This window comes from Zootoca vivipara, chromosome Z1, assembly GCF_965207765.1.
Source record: "Zootoca vivipara chromosome Z1, rZooViv2.hap1.1, whole genome shotgun sequence".
Taxonomy (NCBI): Eukaryota; Metazoa; Chordata; class Lepidosauria; order Squamata; family Lacertidae; genus Zootoca; species Zootoca vivipara.
This window is the reverse complement of record NC_142583.1, coordinates 61,643,458-61,665,810: the sequence shown is the minus strand read 5'-3', so window position 1 is coordinate 61,665,810 and position 22,353 is coordinate 61,643,458. Positions and strand designations below refer to the sequence as shown.

At 40.8% G+C, this 22,353-nt stretch overlaps 1 protein-coding gene across 4 annotated transcripts in view; it reads right to left on the bottom strand.

The window, feature by feature from the left end:
• WDFY3 (WD repeat and FYVE domain containing 3) overlaps window positions 1-22,353 on the bottom strand; it is a 128,592-nt gene that overhangs the window by 95,060 nt on the left and 11,179 nt on the right. For all 4 annotated transcript variants that reach the window (XM_035112489.3, XM_035112492.3, XM_035112491.3 and 1 more), the window contains exons 2-4: window positions 6,872-7,082; window positions 1,761-1,884; window positions 1,293-1,402 (exon numbers count right to left, since the gene is read on the bottom strand). In XM_035112489.3, the coding sequence (XP_034968380.3) occupies window positions 1,293-1,402; window positions 1,761-1,884; window positions 6,872-7,051 (414 nt within the window). In that variant the 5' untranslated portion in view covers window positions 7,052-7,082. The remainder of the gene's footprint in view (window positions 1-1,292; window positions 1,403-1,760; window positions 1,885-6,871; window positions 7,083-22,353) is intronic.

Here is a 22,353-nt window from a genome sequence, read left to right as displayed (position 1 = left end):
CTTGCCCTCTCCCATCATAGCCAGATTCTACACCTAGAATAGGGGTTGTCAACCCAGTCCCTACCGCCCACTAGTGGGCATTTCAGGATTCTAGGTGGGCAGGGGTCCCCAAACTTACCCAGCTTTGGGCCAGATGCCCGCCGGGCCGATCGCGTGGTGGGCCAGAGGGCGGGGGAGCACACACGGGCACGTGGGAGCACGCCACCGGGCATGCCCATGAGCAAACTCTATTTCTGACACACTCCTGACCTGGAAAGTGCCGGAAATAGCTTCTGCACATGTGCAGGAGCCTCCTCCGACCTGGAAGTACACCAGAAATGACACACTTGTGCATGCGCGCAAGCTATTTCCATCGCTTTTCCAGGTCGGAAGTGGGCAGCCGTGCTGCGCCGGTAAGAGCAGGCGGCGGCAGCAGGTAGCGGGGGTTGCTGGGGGCCGCATAAAAGAGCCTCCCGGGCCGGGCCGTAGTTTGGGGACCCCTGCAGTAAGGGGTTCTACGGCACAAGCTGAATCCTCCTTCCATTGAGCACTGGTGTGCGGCAAGGAAATTTCACCATCAAGAAAGATGCATTTAGTAGGCGGTAGGTATAAAAAGGTTGACTACCCCTGATCTAGAAGCTTCCATTTCTTCTTTGTACCTACAAGGTAAAATGCATGATCTGATCATATCTCATCTACGCTACTAAAGCCTCCTCTTTGCTGTCTTTTAGCCTACCATCACAGGCTAAAATCATTAATGTTTATATTCATTAATCACAGGCCATTTTCCACAATGTGCTCTGTTGCCTAGTCTGTTGAAGAACTCTCAATGCCAGCACTAGCTTTCCCTGTCACATGCTACTCACTGAAGCTCAGTGAATATCATTCTACCTTTGCTGTCTACGCCAGCTTTCACCTTCCATGCATGATGGCACTCTAGCCCCAAGCTTTGGAGTTCTGACATGCTATATAGAGTATGCAGTTTCATGTGTGCAATATTTTCACGAATATACCTATTTCCTAAAATGAATGGTGTGGCCTAAAGCTATGTGCACATAAGAAACAACAGAGGATTCTAGATCAGACCATAACCTTTTAACTGTCTCCAACCTACAGAGATGCCTAACAGGACTTTACAAGGTCTTTCTTCTTCTTCTTTTCACTGGATGTCTTCGCTCACAACTGCTTAGAAAAATGGCAAACAATATACATCTCTTGTGTTTCAAAATCCTCATTTGCTAAATACAAATACCTTTAAGAGTATTTATAGGTACATGCTACACAGTACCAGATTCTGTTCATGCATAACTAACCTGTCCAGATGAAGCTAACAAGTTAATTGTAGTAAGCAACATCCAACCTCTACTGGCTTCTTCACTCTGATTGATCTCCAGAAACTGGACTATGGCACGACTTGCAGCCTCTGAAGTTAATTAAAAACAACAGCAACAGAAGATAAGCAAACACAATGTTAAAACCAGTTTCTACTTATACTATATATAGGCAAATTGTTCCTTCTCATGTTCCAGCTGCTTAAAAACTCCCATCTTGAATCCAGTTTTGCTATGAAGTGCATAATCAGCATGAAGACAATCAAGACTCACTTGCCTTTCATATCCAATTACACGCTTGTCCCATTCATACTTTGATGAAGGCAGGTGAGAATCATTTACTATCTTCAGTGACAGCCAAGAGTCAGACATCTCCCGAAGAATGTTGTTATGTGAATATTCAACTTTTGATTGGACAAAGATAAACTAGGTGCTATGGTATGAATTTACCTGTAGACTTGTTAGAGGCTCTCCGCCGAATTTCAGTCACCATCAGTCGTGACACTTGTGTTGTAAACTGAAGGAGATCTGAGAATTTTTCTATCATTGTACTAGGGGGTGCATTTCCAAATACCTGCAGATAAGAAAATACTATGAACACCACAGAATTTATGGCAGGATTCAATTAAAGTGACCCGTCAGTGGAAGCCCTGCAGAAGGACTTCTGCAAGTGCAACAGAGCTTCTCCCCACCTCTTGCACCTCCCAAAACTGGCCTGAGGGGTGTTGCGAGAATCCCTGGAACAGCAAGGGAGGAGAGGGGGCATCATTCCATCAAGATGCTAGTAGAACGATAATCTTAGTACAGCACAGTGTTGAATTTCTCCCCTAGAAAATAATTTTCTGCAGACATACAAGTCCAGTCACCTCTTTAAATTGGAGCATTAGATGTTTAGAGTACAAAGTCATTGAACAGAACTTTGATTGTTGAATAGCCTTCCCTCAGAGATGCAGTTGGGCTTCTCCCTTGTATACAATTCGACACTGGGTCACAAGAAAACACCGTCTTGCCACAGACCTTTAGGGTGTTAGACGTCACATGCAGCTTCATGCAATAAAACCATGTAACATTCAAGTGTCCCAAAGCCCACAGTATGAACTGCTGCAACTGCATGTTGGAGGGGTGAGCTCAGTACTGACTACAGTGAATGGCAGCAGGTCTCTAGGGTTGCTGATAGGAGGCTTTTTCCCAGTCTAGCCCAAGCGTACTCAGCGCAGAAAGAGCTTTTAAGCTCTCTGCCTTGCTGGGTGTGGGTGTTTAAGGTCTACTCAGGATGTCGGTTCCGGAACGGTAAGGATGCCCACATGGGGGCAGTCCAAGTATACACAGAACCCTTGGAACTGAACCCCTGGGTAAGATGCGATTTATGAGTTTACTCCTGTGTAAGATGTGATGTCATGAGTTTACTCATAACATTAGAAAGTAGCCACGTCTAGTCAAGCTCTGCCTGATGAGAATTCTAAAAACTTCCCTGGAGAAAGGCAGAGAAAGCTGGAGGAAACAGCAAGCAAACGTATACAGAAGTAGGAGCCATTAGCTGCCCCTCTGTGTGTGTGTGTGTATTCTCTGCTTAGCGGACGGTTCTTCTTACTTCTTGGATCCCAAAATTTCTAGACAAAGTCAACATTAAGCTACACATGATTACATTTCACACCATTATTATTACTTGATTATTTATTAATTCATGAATTGCCTTTGACAGACATCCCAAAGTGATTTACAAACATACCCTAGGAATGTTTATATAGGGAAGTTTTTTATGTTGTATGTCATGCTGTGTTTTAATTTGTTGGAAGCCGCCCAGAGTGGCTGGGGTAACCCAGTCAGATGGACAGCATATAAATTATTATTATTATAGCTAAAAATAGTTCTGAAAACAGTACAATAAACAAGTAAAGGGAAGTTTAGAAAATATAAAATGAACACCTAATGAGTGTATCTTGTATCTCGGGTCTACAGCTCGGCAACACTACTGCTCCACTTCCCCAGATTTCTAAGCATCGGAGAAAAGGTAATTTTGCTGGTGTTACTATCATGGATAGAGACCATGCATTCACGGGTGCCATACAACACATATGTAATGCCGCAACTGTACAGTTCCTTGCCATATAAATCTGCTACGTTTGAGGTATACACTATTGCTGTTAGTGTATAAAATCCAAAATGGCACCAGGTGACTTGAAGGACCACCCTGTCCCTTATACACAGGCCAGCATACTGAGATCATCTGGGGAAGGCCTCCTGACTACCTCTTTGCTACTACGTGTATGTTTAATTTCTGTGCAAACTAAAGCATTTGGATCCTTTGGAACACTGCCCTTATTGAAATCAGACAGACACCTGCAATTCTGGTATTTCATGACCTGCTAAAAAGTTTAGCTTGCCAAGCATTTTTATAGAATCAGGTTGATTCAGTGTAGGTCATTTGTTCTATACTTTATGATTTTATCATTTTATTACTAGCTTCTAATTTTATAATTAGTTTATTGTATACCACCACAATATTTTTTACTGAGTTGGCAGGTTATAAATACTCTCATAAATAAAATGAATTATGTCTTATTTAGTTTGGCCCTATGCATATGTGGGGAGTGCAAAGACCTAGGGGGTATACTGAAGATTAAGGCTGCAATCCTATACCCACTTGCTTCTAAGTAAACCCCATCAACTTCAATAGGACTCACTTCTGCCACTTATCCCACTCCCTTGTGTTCCTGCATCCTTGCTCCATTCAAGGATCATTCAATGTCCCGTCATAATGCCTAATAAAATGTATTATCCTGTAAAACCTGCAGCTGGACTTTGGTTAAACTTGGTGGTTGTGGAAAATACATTCCATATAGCTATGAACAACAACAAAAAACTTTACAGGAACAAACAAATGTGGTGGTCTTCCTACACTTACACTAAGGCTATGGCTTTTGATCATGCACCACTCAGAAAACCAATATACTGAACAGCAAAATGTAATAAATACACCACAGTAATTTGGAAAATAACATTGTTATAACAGAAGCAACCACCTAGATCTGTCTGAAACATGATCCAGCAAAAATGGAAGTCTGGGCTTTGAAATACTGTAGTCTTCCTCCTCTCCTCACTCATTTGTCTCCTGGGGAGGAAGGGCACGCTTACTTTCCATATTTCATATTGATCTTCTCTATCTTTAAATCAAAAGCACTTTTCTGCAGTTTTTACAGTAAGAGAGTAAACACATGCCATATATTTGAAGCTAATCACTTCAAGGCTTTTTTAAAAAATAAAAACAAAACCCCCGCAAGCCTATCATTTCGGCACCCTCATATACACAATTATGCCACTCTTCAGGAACATTAAAATGCATCATTAACTATTCAGGATTGTGCAAGTAAAGCAGTGACAAGAAAACACAACACGTTATGAACCAAAGCATTGTTTACTGGCAGAGACCTTTTCAGCACAATGTCCACATTTTACACTTACACACACACACACACACACACACACACACACACACACACACAAATCCTTGCTGCTTTAGCTCATTGCTATTCAATCCAAAATCACCCCATACCGCACCCAACAGTATGAAAGGCTCTGTCAGAGAAAAATAATCTACAATTACATAAATGGAATGGTTTTAGAAGAGTTCAGAAACACAACAATTTTACTAAAGATGCAACAAGGATTGTTTGATGACAAGCCTCTTGAGACCATTCCACACATTATGCAGTTTGGCAATGACCCAGTTCACATGTAACATGAAGGTAAACAATACCCATGTGTGAATGAGCAAGAAAAAAATCAGAACCACTTCAGTCCTCCTCCAGTCCTGCAACTGCCACACTACCCGGACCTACGTCATTGTTTGGCTCAGCACTGTGTCTTAGCCAGAGATCAGGATTTGTCTCCCCACAGAAAAACCACAAGTGGCAAGCCACAGATTTTTTAAAATGAAGATTATGAATAAATTGACAATGAAACCAAAGTTAATATAAACAACGTGCTGCTCAGTAAACCAGTCCTTTCCTGTACAACGTTCTGGGGATTAATCTTCAAATTCATATTTGGTGTCCTTAAAGATGTATAGAGGAAAACCAAACAGTAATCCTTAATTTCAAATTTGCTCTCCTAAGAAGACATACGCAGAAAGTTCATGGGCTGCATGAGCAAATATTTGGGGTTATGTCCCTAGCAGTTGCAAGAAGATACACTTTAATTATTACAGTAGCCAATTAGTATATATGGTCATTCAGAAAATATATGAATTATGAAGTTGGAAACTCGATTTAAAATTCATGATTTACATCAGCTCCTTTCCTTGTAGAGCTAAAATGCCCTTGATTTAAAAAGCAAAGCAAAACTCAATCCACCCTGTTACGACCTTATAAATAAATCCACGGAGGTTACTAGCCTGAAACAAAAATTACTACTCTGCCAAGGGCTGGTAAAAAGAGAGACAGAGAGATCCACCATGCTATGGCACTATGGCAGCCCACTCAGTTTCTATGGCACATGCAGAAAAGAAATGGAGCACTGCGACTCTCCTCTGCCATATAGCTCTCACTCAACTGCTTAAATACAAGACCTGATCTTATCACAATACACAAATGGCTTCATCTAAGCCTTGTATTTAAGCACTAACCTGGCAGCCCTAGGGACAAGGAACTGCATGCAGATAAGTGCATGAAATTCAATGCCAGCAACTGTGGGGGTGCTGCAAGAGGGACTCTTCAGTGGTTATTACAGGAAACCTTGAACCACATAAACCTGATAAGCAACATACAGACACCCATAATCAATACATATTTTTGTAGAAAACCATTGGGGGGAATTCAGAGCTGTATTCAGGACTATTACAAAGGAGCTAAGACTTGTGACCAAGATTCGATACAAAATCCTCTTCTGGGGGAAAAATGGTCATAGTATTTAAACTGACTTTCCTATTTAAAGTGGAACAGAATGGCCCAGGCGGTGCGGACAATCTTTGATTAGGATTTGTAAGCAAAATCTGGATGATCAGGGATGCTGAAGCAGTTTGTTTCCAGGTTGGCAGTGGGTTGGACTAAATGACCTCTAAGGTACCTTCCACCTCTATTATTCGAGGATTTGATTTATGTACGTAGGTTCAAAAGGTTCAACTCCAATTCAGAAACAGGGATGACTGAAATTTCAGTCATTCTCAGCCCAGTATCTGCCCAATACACCCACTTTCAAATTCTCTGTATTCATGGGAAAACTCAAATCTACTAAAAAATCATGACATACATTGCTGTAAGATCACTTCCACATATAATTTGTCCTGGATGTAACAAACTTGGAGGTGGCCACTGGGCAATTTTGATCCAAGCATAAGAGAAGTTGTTATGGCTGCAGAGGCAGGCAATGTACACATTGTGATATTACACTGATTTAGATGCAGAGAAGGCGAAACTGGTATTCCATTACTTAACTTTTAAACCCACTCCCTCCAGCCGCTCTCCCTACCCCATGTTCTCCATGTACCATTAAAAAAAACACCACCTTGTTTGGAGCCCACATAATAAGAGCCAATAAACAGATCTGAATTCAGATGGGCTTACCCTATTAAAAACTGGGAGCATCATGTAAAGCTTCTCTTCCTGTTCTTTCTGGGTCATGTGCCGAGGTGGATGACACAATTCCGTGAAGAGTCGACGCAGATGCATCAAGCCAAGAGCATTATCCTGAGGGCTACATTCCTCCTGCCGGGGTCGACCCATTATCCTTTTCACCATATTCATCTTTGCTGGTTTCTGAAAGACCCCTTTTATTCTGTTCAGGGGGGAAACAGAGCAAATTTGAAAAAAAATGCAAACTAAACAAGAAAACCACAACAACACACTTAGCTATAGATAATATACGTGTGATCAAAAATAAAGAGGGGGAGGAGGGGAAGAATCTGGATCATTATTATATATTGAAGTCAGCTACATACAGTACAACATGACTTCCTCCCACATATGGCACTGGCTATGCCTAACTGGCCAAAAATTACAAAGCATAATTCTGAGTATGGCTTCCAATTGAGAGAAACAGCAATATAAAAAATGCACATGCAATAATTAGGTAACACCTCCACTTTTAAAGGCTTTTTATACCATTAAGCTCAAAATGTCTTTGGGCAATGTGGATCCACCAATATTCATCCCATTGTGGAGCCTGCAAATATGTATGAGGATGCCTTTGCATGAACTTCCCAAAATAAATTTACCACCCAAGTTTCTTTCAACGTTCCAAAAACAAGTGATTTTTAAACACCACTAAGTCCTCCAAAGGAGATTTTAAGTCAAAACCTGAAACTCTGGTCTTCCTCCGTATGCCACTATCCCTCAAAGAGAGGAAAAACAAAATCGCAAGACCAAAAAGAACAAGAAAAAATGAGACAAATCTCATCTCACTTATGAATAAATATTCCTTTCATAGCCATTGTGGGAGCTGCATATATAACAATAAAGCAAGACCATATCCTTGTAAACATGGAAAGGAACCTGAAAATAAGCCAGTCACAGCTCCAAACCAGAGTCATCTTTGGAGCCAGACTAGAAGAAATATGGTGATATGCAATGTTTATATTGCACATGGTTGCGTATGTTTTTCTGAACTTTTCTTTTTTTAAAAAAACCACAACACACCCAGCAACAATAGTAGCCTGTATGAGTAGGGCCAATCCAGGGGATGGGGTGTAATCCTTTTCCCTTGTGCCATTTCCTCCAATGGAAAACTCTCATCCCAAACCTGATTTTTGCTTAGAGATAAAAGACACATGAGTGCCTATATATTGCTCCTCCTGAGAGGAATAGCAGTTTGGTCCCAAATCAGTAGCCCACACATCTCTCATCCCTTCAAGATTGGCTTGAGTCGCTTTTCATGTATACATGCAACCCCCCCGATTTGTGTGTGGGATTGCTTTCTGGGTCATGGCATGCAATGGCGGAGTGCGCATAAGCCTGTTATGCCCCCTTTTCCAGCCACTTCCTGGTCACCGCAAGGCACATGTGCTCAGTCACACATCAATTGGATGCATGTAAAGTAATCATTGCCTGTATGTCCAAATAACACAGAACTAGAAATGCCTATCCTATTTCTGGAAGGGGGATGAGACTACAAAACTTTAGTCCTGAAAGAGTTAAGTGCTCTGTATACACTAAACTGAGTGTTCCACATTCAGGACACCAAGCTTTAATGAGTTTGAGCTCACATAACTGTAGGTCTATCAAGCACATATTCCTACGTAACCCATTTTTCTTGGTTGGCTGAAAGAAGGCTTACTTAATGTGCACGAACACAGAGAGATTACAGTTACTAGACAGATGCCACCAATTAAAGACTGAGTAGCCCAGTTATGTACCAGTATACTGTTTCTATTTACAGCAACCTAGTCATCTGAAACTGTCTTCAAGTACTAGGTTATTGCAAGCGATTAATCATCACAAGCCTAGCACCAGCATCTGCTGGGGGGGAAAAACCTATCCATTCTACCTTGGGAATTCCAGTGGGGTGGTGTTGGAAGGGACAAAATATTTGCTAGGATCTAATTCCTAGTTTGGAGTTAACAAGGGATAAGATACATTGTGGGGCATATGCTGTGTATATATTCTGGGTAAACCCAAAAAGTTCAGTCACAAAATTCTTCACCAAGAAGTTCTATTCTGCACCATTGGTCACTTAGGTTGCCAATTTATTGTGTCTCCAGTATTCATGTGAAAGGGAACGCTGTGGAACTCTATGTGGAACGCTGAAACTCTCACAAGAACTGGAAAAGCTATTAAGCGCTGCTCTGGCTTCTGAGACTACAAGGCATTTAGCCACATGCTTTCAAGCCTAAGTGGAAGATAAACGGTTGTTTACTTTAGAATGAAAGCCAAGATTCTTATGATGCTGAATTCTGCAAAAGGAACACATATTCTGAGCTTTCACACATTTGTGATATGCACGCAGATCCCATTACTCTTTGTTACAAAAGTGTCGCACAGTTCCTCATACATAAAAGGAAACATGGAGGATATGCAATTTTTGACACCTCATTGTACTGTGACTGGATGTTACAACTGGACAGCAATAAGAAACTATCCAATAGAGCAAAGGGAATCCACAAATTTCAAGATAACTGAAGTCAGACATTCAGGCACTTCGTTTTTTGCTTAGTTCAATCAGAAACTGTGTAACGGTATATGAGTGTCCTTCTTTTTGACATCCTTGTCAAAAAATATGGAGCTCACTGCATATCGAGATTTGAACTTGTCCCAGATAGAAACACTTACCCCTAGAATACTTGTATGCAAATCTCTCACAATATACACCCAAACAAATAAAAGTTGTCACTGGAAAGGTTTAACACATATGGCAAGCAGTTTGTTCAGATAAAGTACCTCCAGGCTATATTAAATAATGCAGATACACAGGCAGGAATGTAGGAGATTAATATACATTCATCATGAATCATTACAATATATGATAATTTAGGGGTAAATAATACTGCTGCTTTCAAAACATTTGTTAAAAACAAAAACGGCTAGGAAACGACTAAACAGCACACACTGTATTTAGTTTAACAATAGCTATTATAGGACTACAGAATGGGTTTGTTACTTCCAAAGGGTGTTATTTAAGCAAGCAAGCAGATAATTATCCAAACATTCATCAGGAGACTTTCCCCAGCTTTTTAGCTGGCATACTAAAATAACTCAGCCATTTCAAAATAGTAATAAGATAACATGAAACAGACATATATTTCTTGGGTTTTATAATAGTAACAGTAGAAGCAAATATTTATCCTCACTGCTGTCCCAAGTACTTCAGAAGTGTCCCTTTAACACAAATTCAGACCCCATCCCCATACTATGTAGAATGAGAACAGGGTCCACCTTTACGCCTCACATAACTATAAAAGATGGCCTTCAAATAAGCTTATTGAAATTTCCAGTGTTCTCTTCTTTAGACCAAATATGGAAACTGGAATCTCAAAAGATTTAACAGTTTTTAACTGCATATAGCAGATGCTGAATTTGAAAAACAGATGTCTAGAAACTAATTATTCCAAAATGTTGTTGTAGGGACAGCTTAAAGAATGAAAAAAATATATATAATACTCAAGAATCCATAATTCACAGGTAGTACACAGCATGAAAACACAAACCATTAAAACAGTTTGGATAAAAGTACCAAATGCTTCAAGTAAACAGATGTGCATGCCCAAAGTATTTCTTCCTTCAACATATAATTTCAGTAATTATGTTGAACTGCAAAGGCCAAGCCAAAATCTATAGTTGTGCCGCAAAGGACCCAGAGCAATGCTCATATGAAAAAGTTACAAAGTTAGGCCAACATTTTTTTAAAAAAAAATCCCACTCCATTTCACTACAGACATGGTCAGTATGCATGATGTTACGTCAAACTACACCCATTACACCCAACCTACACCCATATGGACTTAAGTTCATTTATTTCAATGGGTCTGCACTGAATATGACTTTGTGTGATATCACCTTACATTTGGGAGAAAAACATACAAAATTTTTCCTGATTAATCGACTTCAGATAGAAGGCACTCAACGGCTGCAATACAGTGGTACCTCCTGTTGCAGACAGGATCCATTCCGGAGCTTTGGTGGGATCTTGAGGTTTCCACAACTGGAGGTGCCTATTCTGCACATGCATGCGGCACGATAGAGCGCTTCTGTGCATGGCACGATGGAGCACTTCTGCACATGCGCAAGTAGCGAAACCCGGAAAAATACTTCCAGGTTTGCCGCTTTCGTAACCCTAAGCCACGGTTCTATTGTAACTTTCTAAAATGCAAGATAATGCACACTGGATTCTCTTCACAGGGAGAAAAGCTTCAATAATAATGATGGCTCTAGACCAGCATTCCCCAATCTATTGCCCTCCATATGTTTGGGACCGTAACTAATCTGCTGCAGTCAGCATGGTCAATGTTCAAGGATGACAGGAATTGCAGTCCAAAACATATGGGCAGAACCACTTTGGGGGAAGCAGCACTAGACAGCGAGAAAGCATCAAATTTCACCAACAATTACAAGATACAAGGGATGGGCTCCCAATAGTGTTACTGCAACCTGGAGGGAAGATGTGTATCCGTTTCAACTGATGCATTACAACTATGTAACCTTCATTAAAAAACAAACTGAAACATCTGTGCTGTGTCTAGGATTCACAGAATTCTAAGCTACCAAATAGGATTTTAGGATGTACAACGGAACTGTCGCCAAGCAGCTTTCTAGATTCTATAAACAAGCTGGTCACAGTGGATCAAGAAATCTGGAAGAGATCCAGCAGTGATCCGACAGGATATTTCACATTTAACATTTCTGCAAACTGAGCATACTTTATCCAGTTTGTGATAAACAAACACTAAGCCTGTGTAGCGTTAAATTCTGATTTGGTATTTAAAATATGCATTCCCTGTTATGTTTTCAACAATGAAGAGAATCAATACAAATCAGAAGTACCACCACCACTTGCACCAAGATATCTACTGCAGTAAACATCTGACCCATGTTTCTCCAACTGTTTCTCACAAAAGATTACTTTCACAGAGAAATTGTGAGATGTATAAACAGCTCCACACAAAGCATTCATTCACAACAGGCATATTCTAGGAATCTAAAAAGAACGCTAAGCAATCATAAGCTATTCACTTTATATAACTTTTAAAAATATTTATTTTTTCACAACAGTGTACAACTATAATAATAAGATTGTCAAATCAAAATGCAAAGTAATTCACAGACCACTTGCCGTGATGTATTTCTGAAGACAAGAATGCTGTACCATTTGTAAACACTGTAATGAATCACTGCTCCAAGTGTAAAACATTCAATTAAAAGGAATGAAACATGAGAACTAGAAATCTATCTATCAAGTTTTATTTTTAAATATTGTTAGCATATACTCTGTATTAAATAGTATGTTAAAACACCCCACCATGTTCATTTCCCCCACGACCCAATTTTCATTTCCCAGGCAAAAATGCAAAGCAGAAAAACCTTGGCAACATTTAACACCCATTTTCATTGCAATGAAACAAAACATTACTCATGTTCAGCACAAGATCAAACAGACAGAAGTATTTGTGTCAGGGATATTTTACAGCGTAAAATGATTACTCTGTCATCAAAAGAAGCATAAAATCTGCTATGCGTTTTGCCTCCTACATAAATGTTTGCCATCTTACCTGTGCTGTGTTTGTTTTCACTCTCTAACGAATTCCAAAATGTTACACTTTTCCAAACCAAAAGGAGACAAAATAATTATCCCACCTGGTATTTTTCAGGTTCTTTGCAGGCATCTCAAGTTTTAAATCTTCTCTTTTTGAAAGACAATAACAGCAGCCGCCTGTTTCTTATTATCTACTACTGCTAGCCCCACATGCAACAAAAATACTTCAGGCAATCCAGGCAAAACTCAGAGCTTTGCACTGGAGTCTCCTGGAGCTTGCTGTACCAGTGTGCAAGCTGAGGCAAAGGGCTGCTGTTCTATCCAGCAGTACTGCCGGACTTGTTTGTCATAGGATGATGAACCCGTTCTGCTTCAGGCAAGGTCCCCCCTCCCCGCTTGTGTCAACTAATATATGCTGATTAATGTAGCCTTTAGAAAGAACAGGGGGGAACAAAAGGGTGGGAGGAGAAAAGCCACACAAATTCACATATAGGACAATTTAGAAATGCCTGACTTATGCATTCTTCATGTGTCATTACAGTTTGTACTTCTCTTGTGTCAAGAGTGTCTATGGCACTGTACCAACACACAGGAGTAATGTGCTTTATTAGAATCTTTACAGTCTAGAAAGAGGCGCAGGAAACCTCTGGCCCTGCAGACACTGCTGGGCTACAACAGCCATTGTACCAAAGCATTGGACACAGCCTGCAGCTAATGGGCTCTGGAGTCTAATAACATCTGGAGGGCTGTAGGTTCCCCACCCCTAGTCTAAACAATAGCTCTGGCATTATGGCAGATGCAGTGCTGAAAACTCAGTTATATAAGCTAGATGCCAAACGGCTGCTTAAACCAAGGTTATAGTCACCAAAACAGAATGTCTAGTTGCCTTTTTTTTTTTTGCAAGATGGCTCTAAAGTCTTGTTTTTCAAAGGATGGGCTGACTGTGATTAATTCTCAATTAAACATCTGGTTAGTTCAGATGACAACCTTGAGCTTGGTTAAGAGCTTTGAGAACTCAAAGAAGAAAAGTCACTTGATCCAGGGACAGTCCACATCTATATATGGGCCTATTCCGACCTCTTTTTCTTAATGGCGACTTCTCCTGCTCAGGCTGAACAGAAAAAGCATTTTGGTTCCAGAAATTCATTCCAATTGTGTAGATAAAATATAACTGAAAGAATTCTACAGGATAGGGTATTTGTGTGAAAACAAACCAGATCCAATGATCCCTAGGCATGCAACTCTAAACGGTGCAGATGTCAGGCGCCATCCTGGCACCTAGGCAACTCGACTTGGTCGCAAGTGGTCGAAAGCCTGGTGCAAAATGTGCCTGGTGCCTGGCTAATTTCGAACACTGGGGAGATGCTGTGTTTGCAGAACCCAAAAGTTACCTATACATCTTGGATTCTTAACTTCCAAAGTAACACGATAAACAAAGACTCATAGATCTTGCCCAGCAAGGGCTCACATCAAGAGCGCAAATTACACTTGCATTAGGCATTATTTCTTTTGAGCAGCCAAACAATTCCTGAATAAAGACAGGGCATTATTCATGCACTTAACTGTGCCAAAATTCAGCTCCCCACAAATACATGTGTGCCACACTAAACACTGCCTCAGGTGCCATGACTAAAGAAACAAAGAATGTGAATGTAATAAAATATATAAAAAGCAGCCACATGCATACTGAGACAAATGAAATGCCAAATGATGACTAAAGACAGCAAGGGGAGGACATGAGCAATCTAGTGGCCCAATTCCCATTGCTCAGCTGTGGTGAAGGGCCAGGAAGTGTTGCATTTGCTGCAATCCAAAATTTCACTTTCTGTATCAACAGCAAAATGAAGACTCATGTTTACCCACATATTGAAAGAGTGAGAGTCATGGTAATATGAAAAACAATGGAGGTACTTGCATAGAGGTATCTCTCCTAAAACTGCTATCACTGATGGCTCAATTAGCACAAGCATTTCTGGTTGCCAGATGGAACAATGCCCCCTTCTCCCACTGAATGCTGTTCTAGGGGTTTTGACTTTCCAGAGTGGATGGAGGTGGCACAGTGGGAGTCCTTACACTGGCTTCAGACAGTGTGCTGTGTTAGTTGAATCTGTGCCACTGACTTTTATATCATTCCTTGAATTCTAGTTGCCAACTTCATGAGAATGAAGCCATTTCTTTCCCAGGATTTTATTGGGGGTGGGGGTACTTTCCCTGGGTTAGGTAACTACAAAAAAGAGGCTAGATTATTAGTAACCACAGTATTGTCAACAAGGAAAGTTGCTTCCAGAACTGTTGTCATCTTCAGAAAAATAAGGCTATATGAAGCTTTGCTAACACAAATGATGTGTAATCAATAACATATCAACAAGCAAATGTAAGACACTCATTACAAAGCACACTCTTTTCCAGACTAAAAAGAATAGGGCTTACATTAGGGGGCATGACAGAGATTGGCAGGTGCTCACTTTCTGGTGGTAGAGAGAGTCTATGAAACAGCATTTACGATGACACTATTTCCTGGTACTCTGCTGCCATGAAATTTTGAATACGATTAGTCAAGTCCACATAACTTTTCTTCTAAATTTTGTTGTTTTTTTGCCTTCTCTCAACTTCTCTTTTTCACATTCCAACATGGTTAGTATAATTTGCAGGGATAAAGTGCAGCAAAATGCTTTACTCTCAAAAGAGTCAAATTATTGAAAAGATGTATAATAAAACTTTAGAGACAACAACCAGCACACAGGATATGCCATACCACAGTAGCACTTATTAAAGTTACAAGATTTGAAGCTGCAATAGGCTCACTCACTCTCTCCCCTCAATAAAAAAAATGTAATAGACTTAGACCAGGCATCCCCAAACTCGGCCCTCCAGATGTTTTGGGACTACAATTCCCATCATCCCTGACCACTGGTCCTGTTAGCTAGGGATGATGGGAGTTGTAGTCCCAAAACATCTGGAGGGCTGAGTTTGGGGATGCCTGACTTAGACCAACATAAAAGTTACTGCTAATGTAGAACATTTGTGCAAAGTTAGAAAAATCATTTAGAAGAATTCCAGGTGCATTCTATTGGGCCAACTGGAAAATATGTAGTTGCTCAGATATCCCACAATGAGACTTTCAGAGATGTTTCACACATTACTTGTTCCGGACAGATTAACTGGGTTGCATATGTCTTCCACTGACATTTAAACAAAGCAAAATAAATTTTTTTTAAAGGTACAATACAGCACGGAGTTTAAAAAAATTATCCCAGCAATTTACTGAAATATCACAACTACAATGTAAAGCTACCCCTTCAGTCAAAAAGTTAATTTAGCCTGAAAGTAAGAGAAACATTCAGTCATTACTTGGGCAAAAGAATGAAGAAGTTATCTCTCAAAATCAATGTGACGATGACTAATGAGAGATTTTAGGCACTCAATGAAGCAATTTCCTATTTTTGTAATAACTAAATCTACAACTGCTATGGTGACAATTCAGAGTTATGACAGGGATTGCTAAATTCTAGGCATCCAGAAGTACAAATTGCTGAAAAGGGCGGAAATAGCATGTACCTCACCATTTACACATGGTGTGGGTAGGACCCAGTCTCCTCCTCTTATTGCCTTAGTTCCTATTTTTCCTGTTCCAAGTGCACTTCCCCTTTTTATACACATTTCTTCTTTGTGCTCATCACTTTCCTTTTCCCTTAAAAGCCTGCCAAGGATGAAGGATCTAATGGAAAACGGCTTCCCAGAACATAACTCTGGGACCTCTTTCAATACGTACTAGCAATCAGCTATGGAAGATATGATGTAGTAGTAACAGCAACAAGAACAATGGGTATGATCATATGCAATTCCTCTCCATGACACTGAATAACCACAACAAGCAAATGCTCTTTGAGGAAACCATCCCAAGCAAAGGTCCCTTTTAATCAAGTACTTCCAGGATGAGAAAGCATTAGCTAGAACAGGCTCTCTTACCACTTATAATCACAAGCCCCCTTCCCTCCAAACTTGCATTAAAATTTGCTACACTCCAGGTTATGTCAAAAGTTCTTTCTACACCGGTTTTCCTTCCCTCTTATTTAACAATCCTGATTCAATAAATAAATAAATAAGCAAGCAGAAAATCCCAGGGCATCCTTGTTTATGTGATTCAGATAATGTGAGAATATGTACTCAAATGGTGATGGAGAATTGAATTCTGAACAATGAGCTTTGGCATGGGCAGCCTGTATAAGACTCTATTTGATTTTTAATGCAACCCAGGAAGTTCCCAATTCAAATCACTCCATCTTCAGACTCATGCAAAGGCCTTTCGCGGTGCCCAAATGGTCCATCCCCACCACTGAAATTAGGGTTACCATACTGTCTGCAAATATACCCCAAAAGGTTGGTAATCCCTGCCCCATGGGACTGTTATGTGGTTAACTGAAAGTATGAAGTGATTTCAAAGTCCAGAAAAGTGTAGGGTTAAATGATGTGTGGTACTGTTATTAAAGGAAGCATAGTGACCAACTGCAAATTTAGGTTTCATAACACATTCCACCTCCAGTGGAAGAATGAGAATATATCTGTAGAGTATTACACACTGGCAGTGCTATGTAATTTATTAATGGCTCTACTGTTCTCCTCATGCTGTGGGGTTGACAACACTGTCATCACCAAACCTGCCAATACAATACAAAAAGTACCATTAACCTTTTATTGAATTTAGCAAGTCACAGTAGGTGCAGCGCTTCCATCTGGCACTGCCATTTCTAATTTGACAGCTTCTTTAAAAGCTTTCAGGGTCTGAACAGCAATGCAAGGCACTCAGGAGTAAGGAACATTCTCTAGAGAACAACACTGCAAGGCAAATGCTATTTCTGAGCAGGGGCTGCAACACAACCCCCCTGTCAAAGTAGGTAAGTGATGGTGAAGAAGCAAGTAGCAGTAAATAAGGTTTTGATTACGAAAAACGCAAGAGACTGAAGTTAACAAGGAAGGGAATATTTCATGTTCATGAGTCAAAGCTACTCACAAGCACTACAATGCATTATGGACTACAGTAATGGTTCCATTTAGTTGATTCAGATCTGCTTCAGTCCTAAGACTCAGCTAGCTACACAGCTGCAAATAAAAAATTTCAAATGTGTTGTAAAGTGAAATATACAAATGTGACAAAGGATGGCAACAGCGAGCTATGCAAAATTCAATGTATTTTTCAAAAAAAAAAAATTAAATAAACATTTTCACAGCGTTTATGTGTGTGTAGATTCCACGCAAGTTGCAAATGTTAACTGCCACAATGATTAAAAAATTACCAAGAGTTTGATTAAGACAGAACACTGGCCACTTTTAGGGGATACAGCCATGGGCCCACACATACTCCTTAATACAATAGTACTCTAGTTACGAACTTAATTCGTTCCAGAGGTCCATTCTTAACCTGAAACTGTTCTTAACTAGAGATGTGCTTTCGCTAATGGGGCCTTTTGCTGCCGCTGCACCGGCCACAACGATTTCCGTTCTCATCCTGGGGCAAAGTTCTCAACTCGAGGTAACTCTTCCAGGTTAGCGGAGTTTGTAACCCGAAGCATCTGTAACTCGAGGTACCACTGTAGTTGTATTATATAATCAGTCCAGATCAGTTACACATGTCAAAGAGTGGGGAATGCCTGATCAAAAATGAAGGGGAGCAGAAAGGAACACCTGATCATCCACCATATTTGGGAGACCTAACATTACAGAAAAGGGAATTTGCAACAGGCAGGGAGTATGCATTCCTATGGATGGCTCCCCATTTACCATATTAAATAATAACACCCAATCAAAGATCATGACATACATATTTCTCTAGACAGTGTGGAGAGGGATACATATAAATCAGAAACTAAACTACATGAGATAAAATCCCACCATATTGTGTAGAAATGAGCAGAATCTTCCTGTCCCTTAGAGACACTTAAGGTATGCTACCGGGTATTGTTTTTCTGCAATAACTGAATTCCAGAGATTTTACTGCATAGCCCAGGCATCCCCAAACTGCAGCCCTCCAGATGTTTTGGCCTACAACTCCCATGATCCCTAGGTAACAGGACCAGTGGTCAGGGAAGATGGGAGTTGTAGTCCAAAACATCTGGAGGGCCGAAGTTTGGGGATGCCTGGCATAGCCAGATTTGTTAACCATTTCCACTGTTGTGCTATTATCATTAATATAATAACAGAGGCATTGCTACAGAGGCTCTGAGAAGCATGGGAAGTAAAAACAGAACAGGGCTTTTGTAGTAACAGCAGTCATGTTTGAAACTCATTACACAGGAGACTGGTTTGACCCAGACTGCCTCTCAGGGGAAGTAGGATTTCATAATCCATATTCTGCACCTTACGTAGTGACTCTTACCTTGGGATAAGGAATTTTTCTGTGTATTGTACAAAAACATTCACTCTCCCTTTATACTAGGTGTCATGGTCTTCAGTTTGCTAGCTTTATTATGATGATGATTATTATTATTTCTTAGATTAAGTGAAAATCCGGACACAAAAGTTGTTGAGCTTTGTTTCCACCTGGATTTCTGCCTGGACACTGCTTCCGACAGCAGTATTTCAGGTATGTCCAGGAAATTCTGGACGTATGGCAACCCTATATTAGATTTATATACTACCCTTCATCATAAGATCTGAGGGTGGTTCACAGGGCTTTAGCCCCAAGTTTTCTATCTGTGTGATTTTTTTGGGGGGGAGGGGGTATTCTCGGAATGCAAAGAAGGATTGCAGAGGCCAAAGTGTATGTGCTCTTGAATTATATATTTAAGATTTCCTTTATGCATATTGATCTGCTGCTTATGCACTGCTTTAGCCCCTTGGATTCAGAGTATAACAATAAACAATCACATCTGAAATGTGATTCCCTGCACCCCGTCCCTACAGTGATAATCTAGGATTCTATTACACTCCCTGACCAAACCGTTCCAACTGGAATATTTCCTCGTGCTTGCTGGTTGTAGAACTTGCCTTGTTGTAAGACGACTTGAGCATGGTTTGAACTATGAAAAGGCAGCATACGATGTATGTATTTTTCAGCCATGTGCCTAAGGTCGCAATTTCAAAAGTAAATTACATATAAACAGTGCTTTTTTTCAGGGGGTACTCAAGAGTACACAGTACCGGCACCTCTCTCTTTTTGGTTAAAAAGTGTGACATTTACTGTAACAACTTCACGGTGAGTACTGGCACCTGTTTTTCTTGGGAAAAAGCACTGTGTATAAGTGGCAGTACAATGATAAAGGAAAGGCAGGGATGTGCGCTCTCTCCCCCTCTGTTTGTGAGTGTACACGCCTCACAAGCATGCATGGACACACACACACACACACACACACACACACACACAGTTACTCTTGGAAAGACTAAGAAATGGCACACGGAATGTGTTCAGTTAGTTATTTTTCACACAAAGTTGAAGCTGGAAACTGCTTTTGTGAAATATACCAATTTTTCAAGTTTAAACAGTTTTCTTAATCTATGTCAAACCCTATCTTGCAATTTACAGCTAATTCACATCCTGTTTCAGTATAAAACTAAGAATTAGGTATTGCAAGAAACAGTTGTGAAGACTTCTTTCCAGTGAGATAAAAAATTACATATTCTACACCTGCTGATTGAAATGCAACAGCCCAGCAAACACTAGACTTTACAATTTTCCAAATCCCTCTGCTTGGTCCAATCCATATAAATAAAAATGTAAATCTCCGAAAGTTCTTCACCGATTGCTTTGAAATTTTGACACAACGTTGCATTCGAATACGCGGGTGTTTTTATATACCTATACAGTGGTACTTCACAAGACGAATGCCCTGCAAGACGAATTTTTCACAAGACGAATGGGTCTTGCGATCTGATGGTGACTCGCATGACGAATTCATTTTGCGAAAAATTTGTCTTGTGAATCGCGGTTTCCCATAGGAATGCATTGACATTTTATTAATGCGTTCCTATGGGCAAAAAGAAATTTCAATGCATTCCTATGGGAAACCACGATTTGCAAGACGAATTTTTCACAAAACGAATTGACTCGCTGAATGAATTAAATTCGTCTTGTGAGGCACCACTGTATTATATAGATGTCACACCTGTGACATGTAAAAACATGCTTTATTTGAAAAACAGTGCCATCTGTTGTACGTCAAAGCAACACATGCCATACTAAATATTTTACTCCCAGGACGCCTTGGGAGGCATCCTTCCGGCGCGAGCGGGCAGAAGTTCCTGGGAGCAGCTGGTCGACGGCTCCTTCTGGGAGGGCGGAGGCCGGATCCTGCCCCCTCACCGCCACCTCGCCTCTCCCCGCCATGTCAACCTTGGAGAAGCAGCTGCAGCTGGGCCGCCTGCCCCCTCGCCCACCTGGACCCGCCGGGGGAAGTGGCCAGGCCCTCTCCAAGATGTGCATGGGGTATGTGAAGGGGAGAGAGAGAGGGGTCGGGGTGGTAGGATGACATCACGCAGGAGGAATATTACATTATGCGGCGGGGGATCAGAGAGAGGGGTGTCGTGAGTCATGCGGCTGGGGTGGGGGGTGGGGCGTGGCTTCGGGGAGGATGAATGGGGCTAGGGTGGGGTTTGCCCATGCTTTATTTTGGGGGTGGGTGGATTTTTCAGAACACACGTGGGTGGGGGAGTCTGCAAAATGAAGGGGGACTCTGATGGTGGGGAGAGGGGACGTTCTCTGCTTTCAATGGAAGTCTGGTGTGTATGTCTTATCAACAAAGCTCAGGGCCAATCTTTGGAATTGTACGGTTTACATCTAGACACAGATTACTTCTCACATGGACAATTCTATGTTGCGTGTTCTAGAGTAATCAAACCAGACAATCTCTGTATCTCCACAGACAATGGAACAACAAAAAATATTGTATACCCACAACCATTGTGAAATTAAACATATTAGAAACATATACTTTCTCTTTTCTTTCTTTTCTATTTAACAGACTGAGCAACAGCAACGCGTGGCCAGGTACAGCTAATATACAAATATAACGACCCCATCTAAACACATACCTCTCGATACATTTCTTGACTGGCTGATTCACCATCCTTCACCAAATTTGATTTCAGGGTAGTTACAAGATTATACATATACAATCGTGTAAATACACAGGAAAAAAGAGTGAACAGTCAGTAACATTTTATATTGATTAAATTTTTGAAAAGCATGGATTTTTTTTAATAAAAAAAATCGTACCTGGTGCCTAAAAGAAAACAATGTTTGCTCCAGGAATAGACACCATGGCTGAAAAGGCCTCCCTGGGAGTCAGATAGTTTTCTTTTGTGGCTTGGTTGTTGATTTGGGGAGCAATATTCAAGTTGGTGACATCTCATCCTCCTCCTGCCTACACATGAAAGGTAATGTCCACAGCATGAGACACAAAGTTATTTAAATGTGGGTGCAATGTAAGGGAAAAGGGAAGCTGTGTTCAAATACCTGCCAGACATTACCTTTTATGTCCAAGGGCCCAGTCCTAAAGTCACATGCACTGACCCTTTAGGGCGGAGGGATCACATCTGAAGAGGATCTGATTTCCTCTCATTATATTGATGTACATTAGTAGGACATCCCCTGGTTTAGGAGGGGAATAAGTAACAAAAAGAGAACAGAAAAATGGGGAGAGATTGTAGTAGAGTATAAAAAAAGGTAAAGGACCCCTGACAGTGAAGTCCAGTCGCAGACAACTCTGGAGTTGCGGAGCTCATCTCACTTTACTGGCCGAGGGAGCTGGATTTGTCTGCAGACAGTTTTTCCGGCCCATGTTGCCAGCATTACTAAGTCACTTCTGGCGCAACGGAACACCAAAACCAAAGCAGCGCACGGAAATGCTGTTTACCTTCCCGCCGGAGCGGT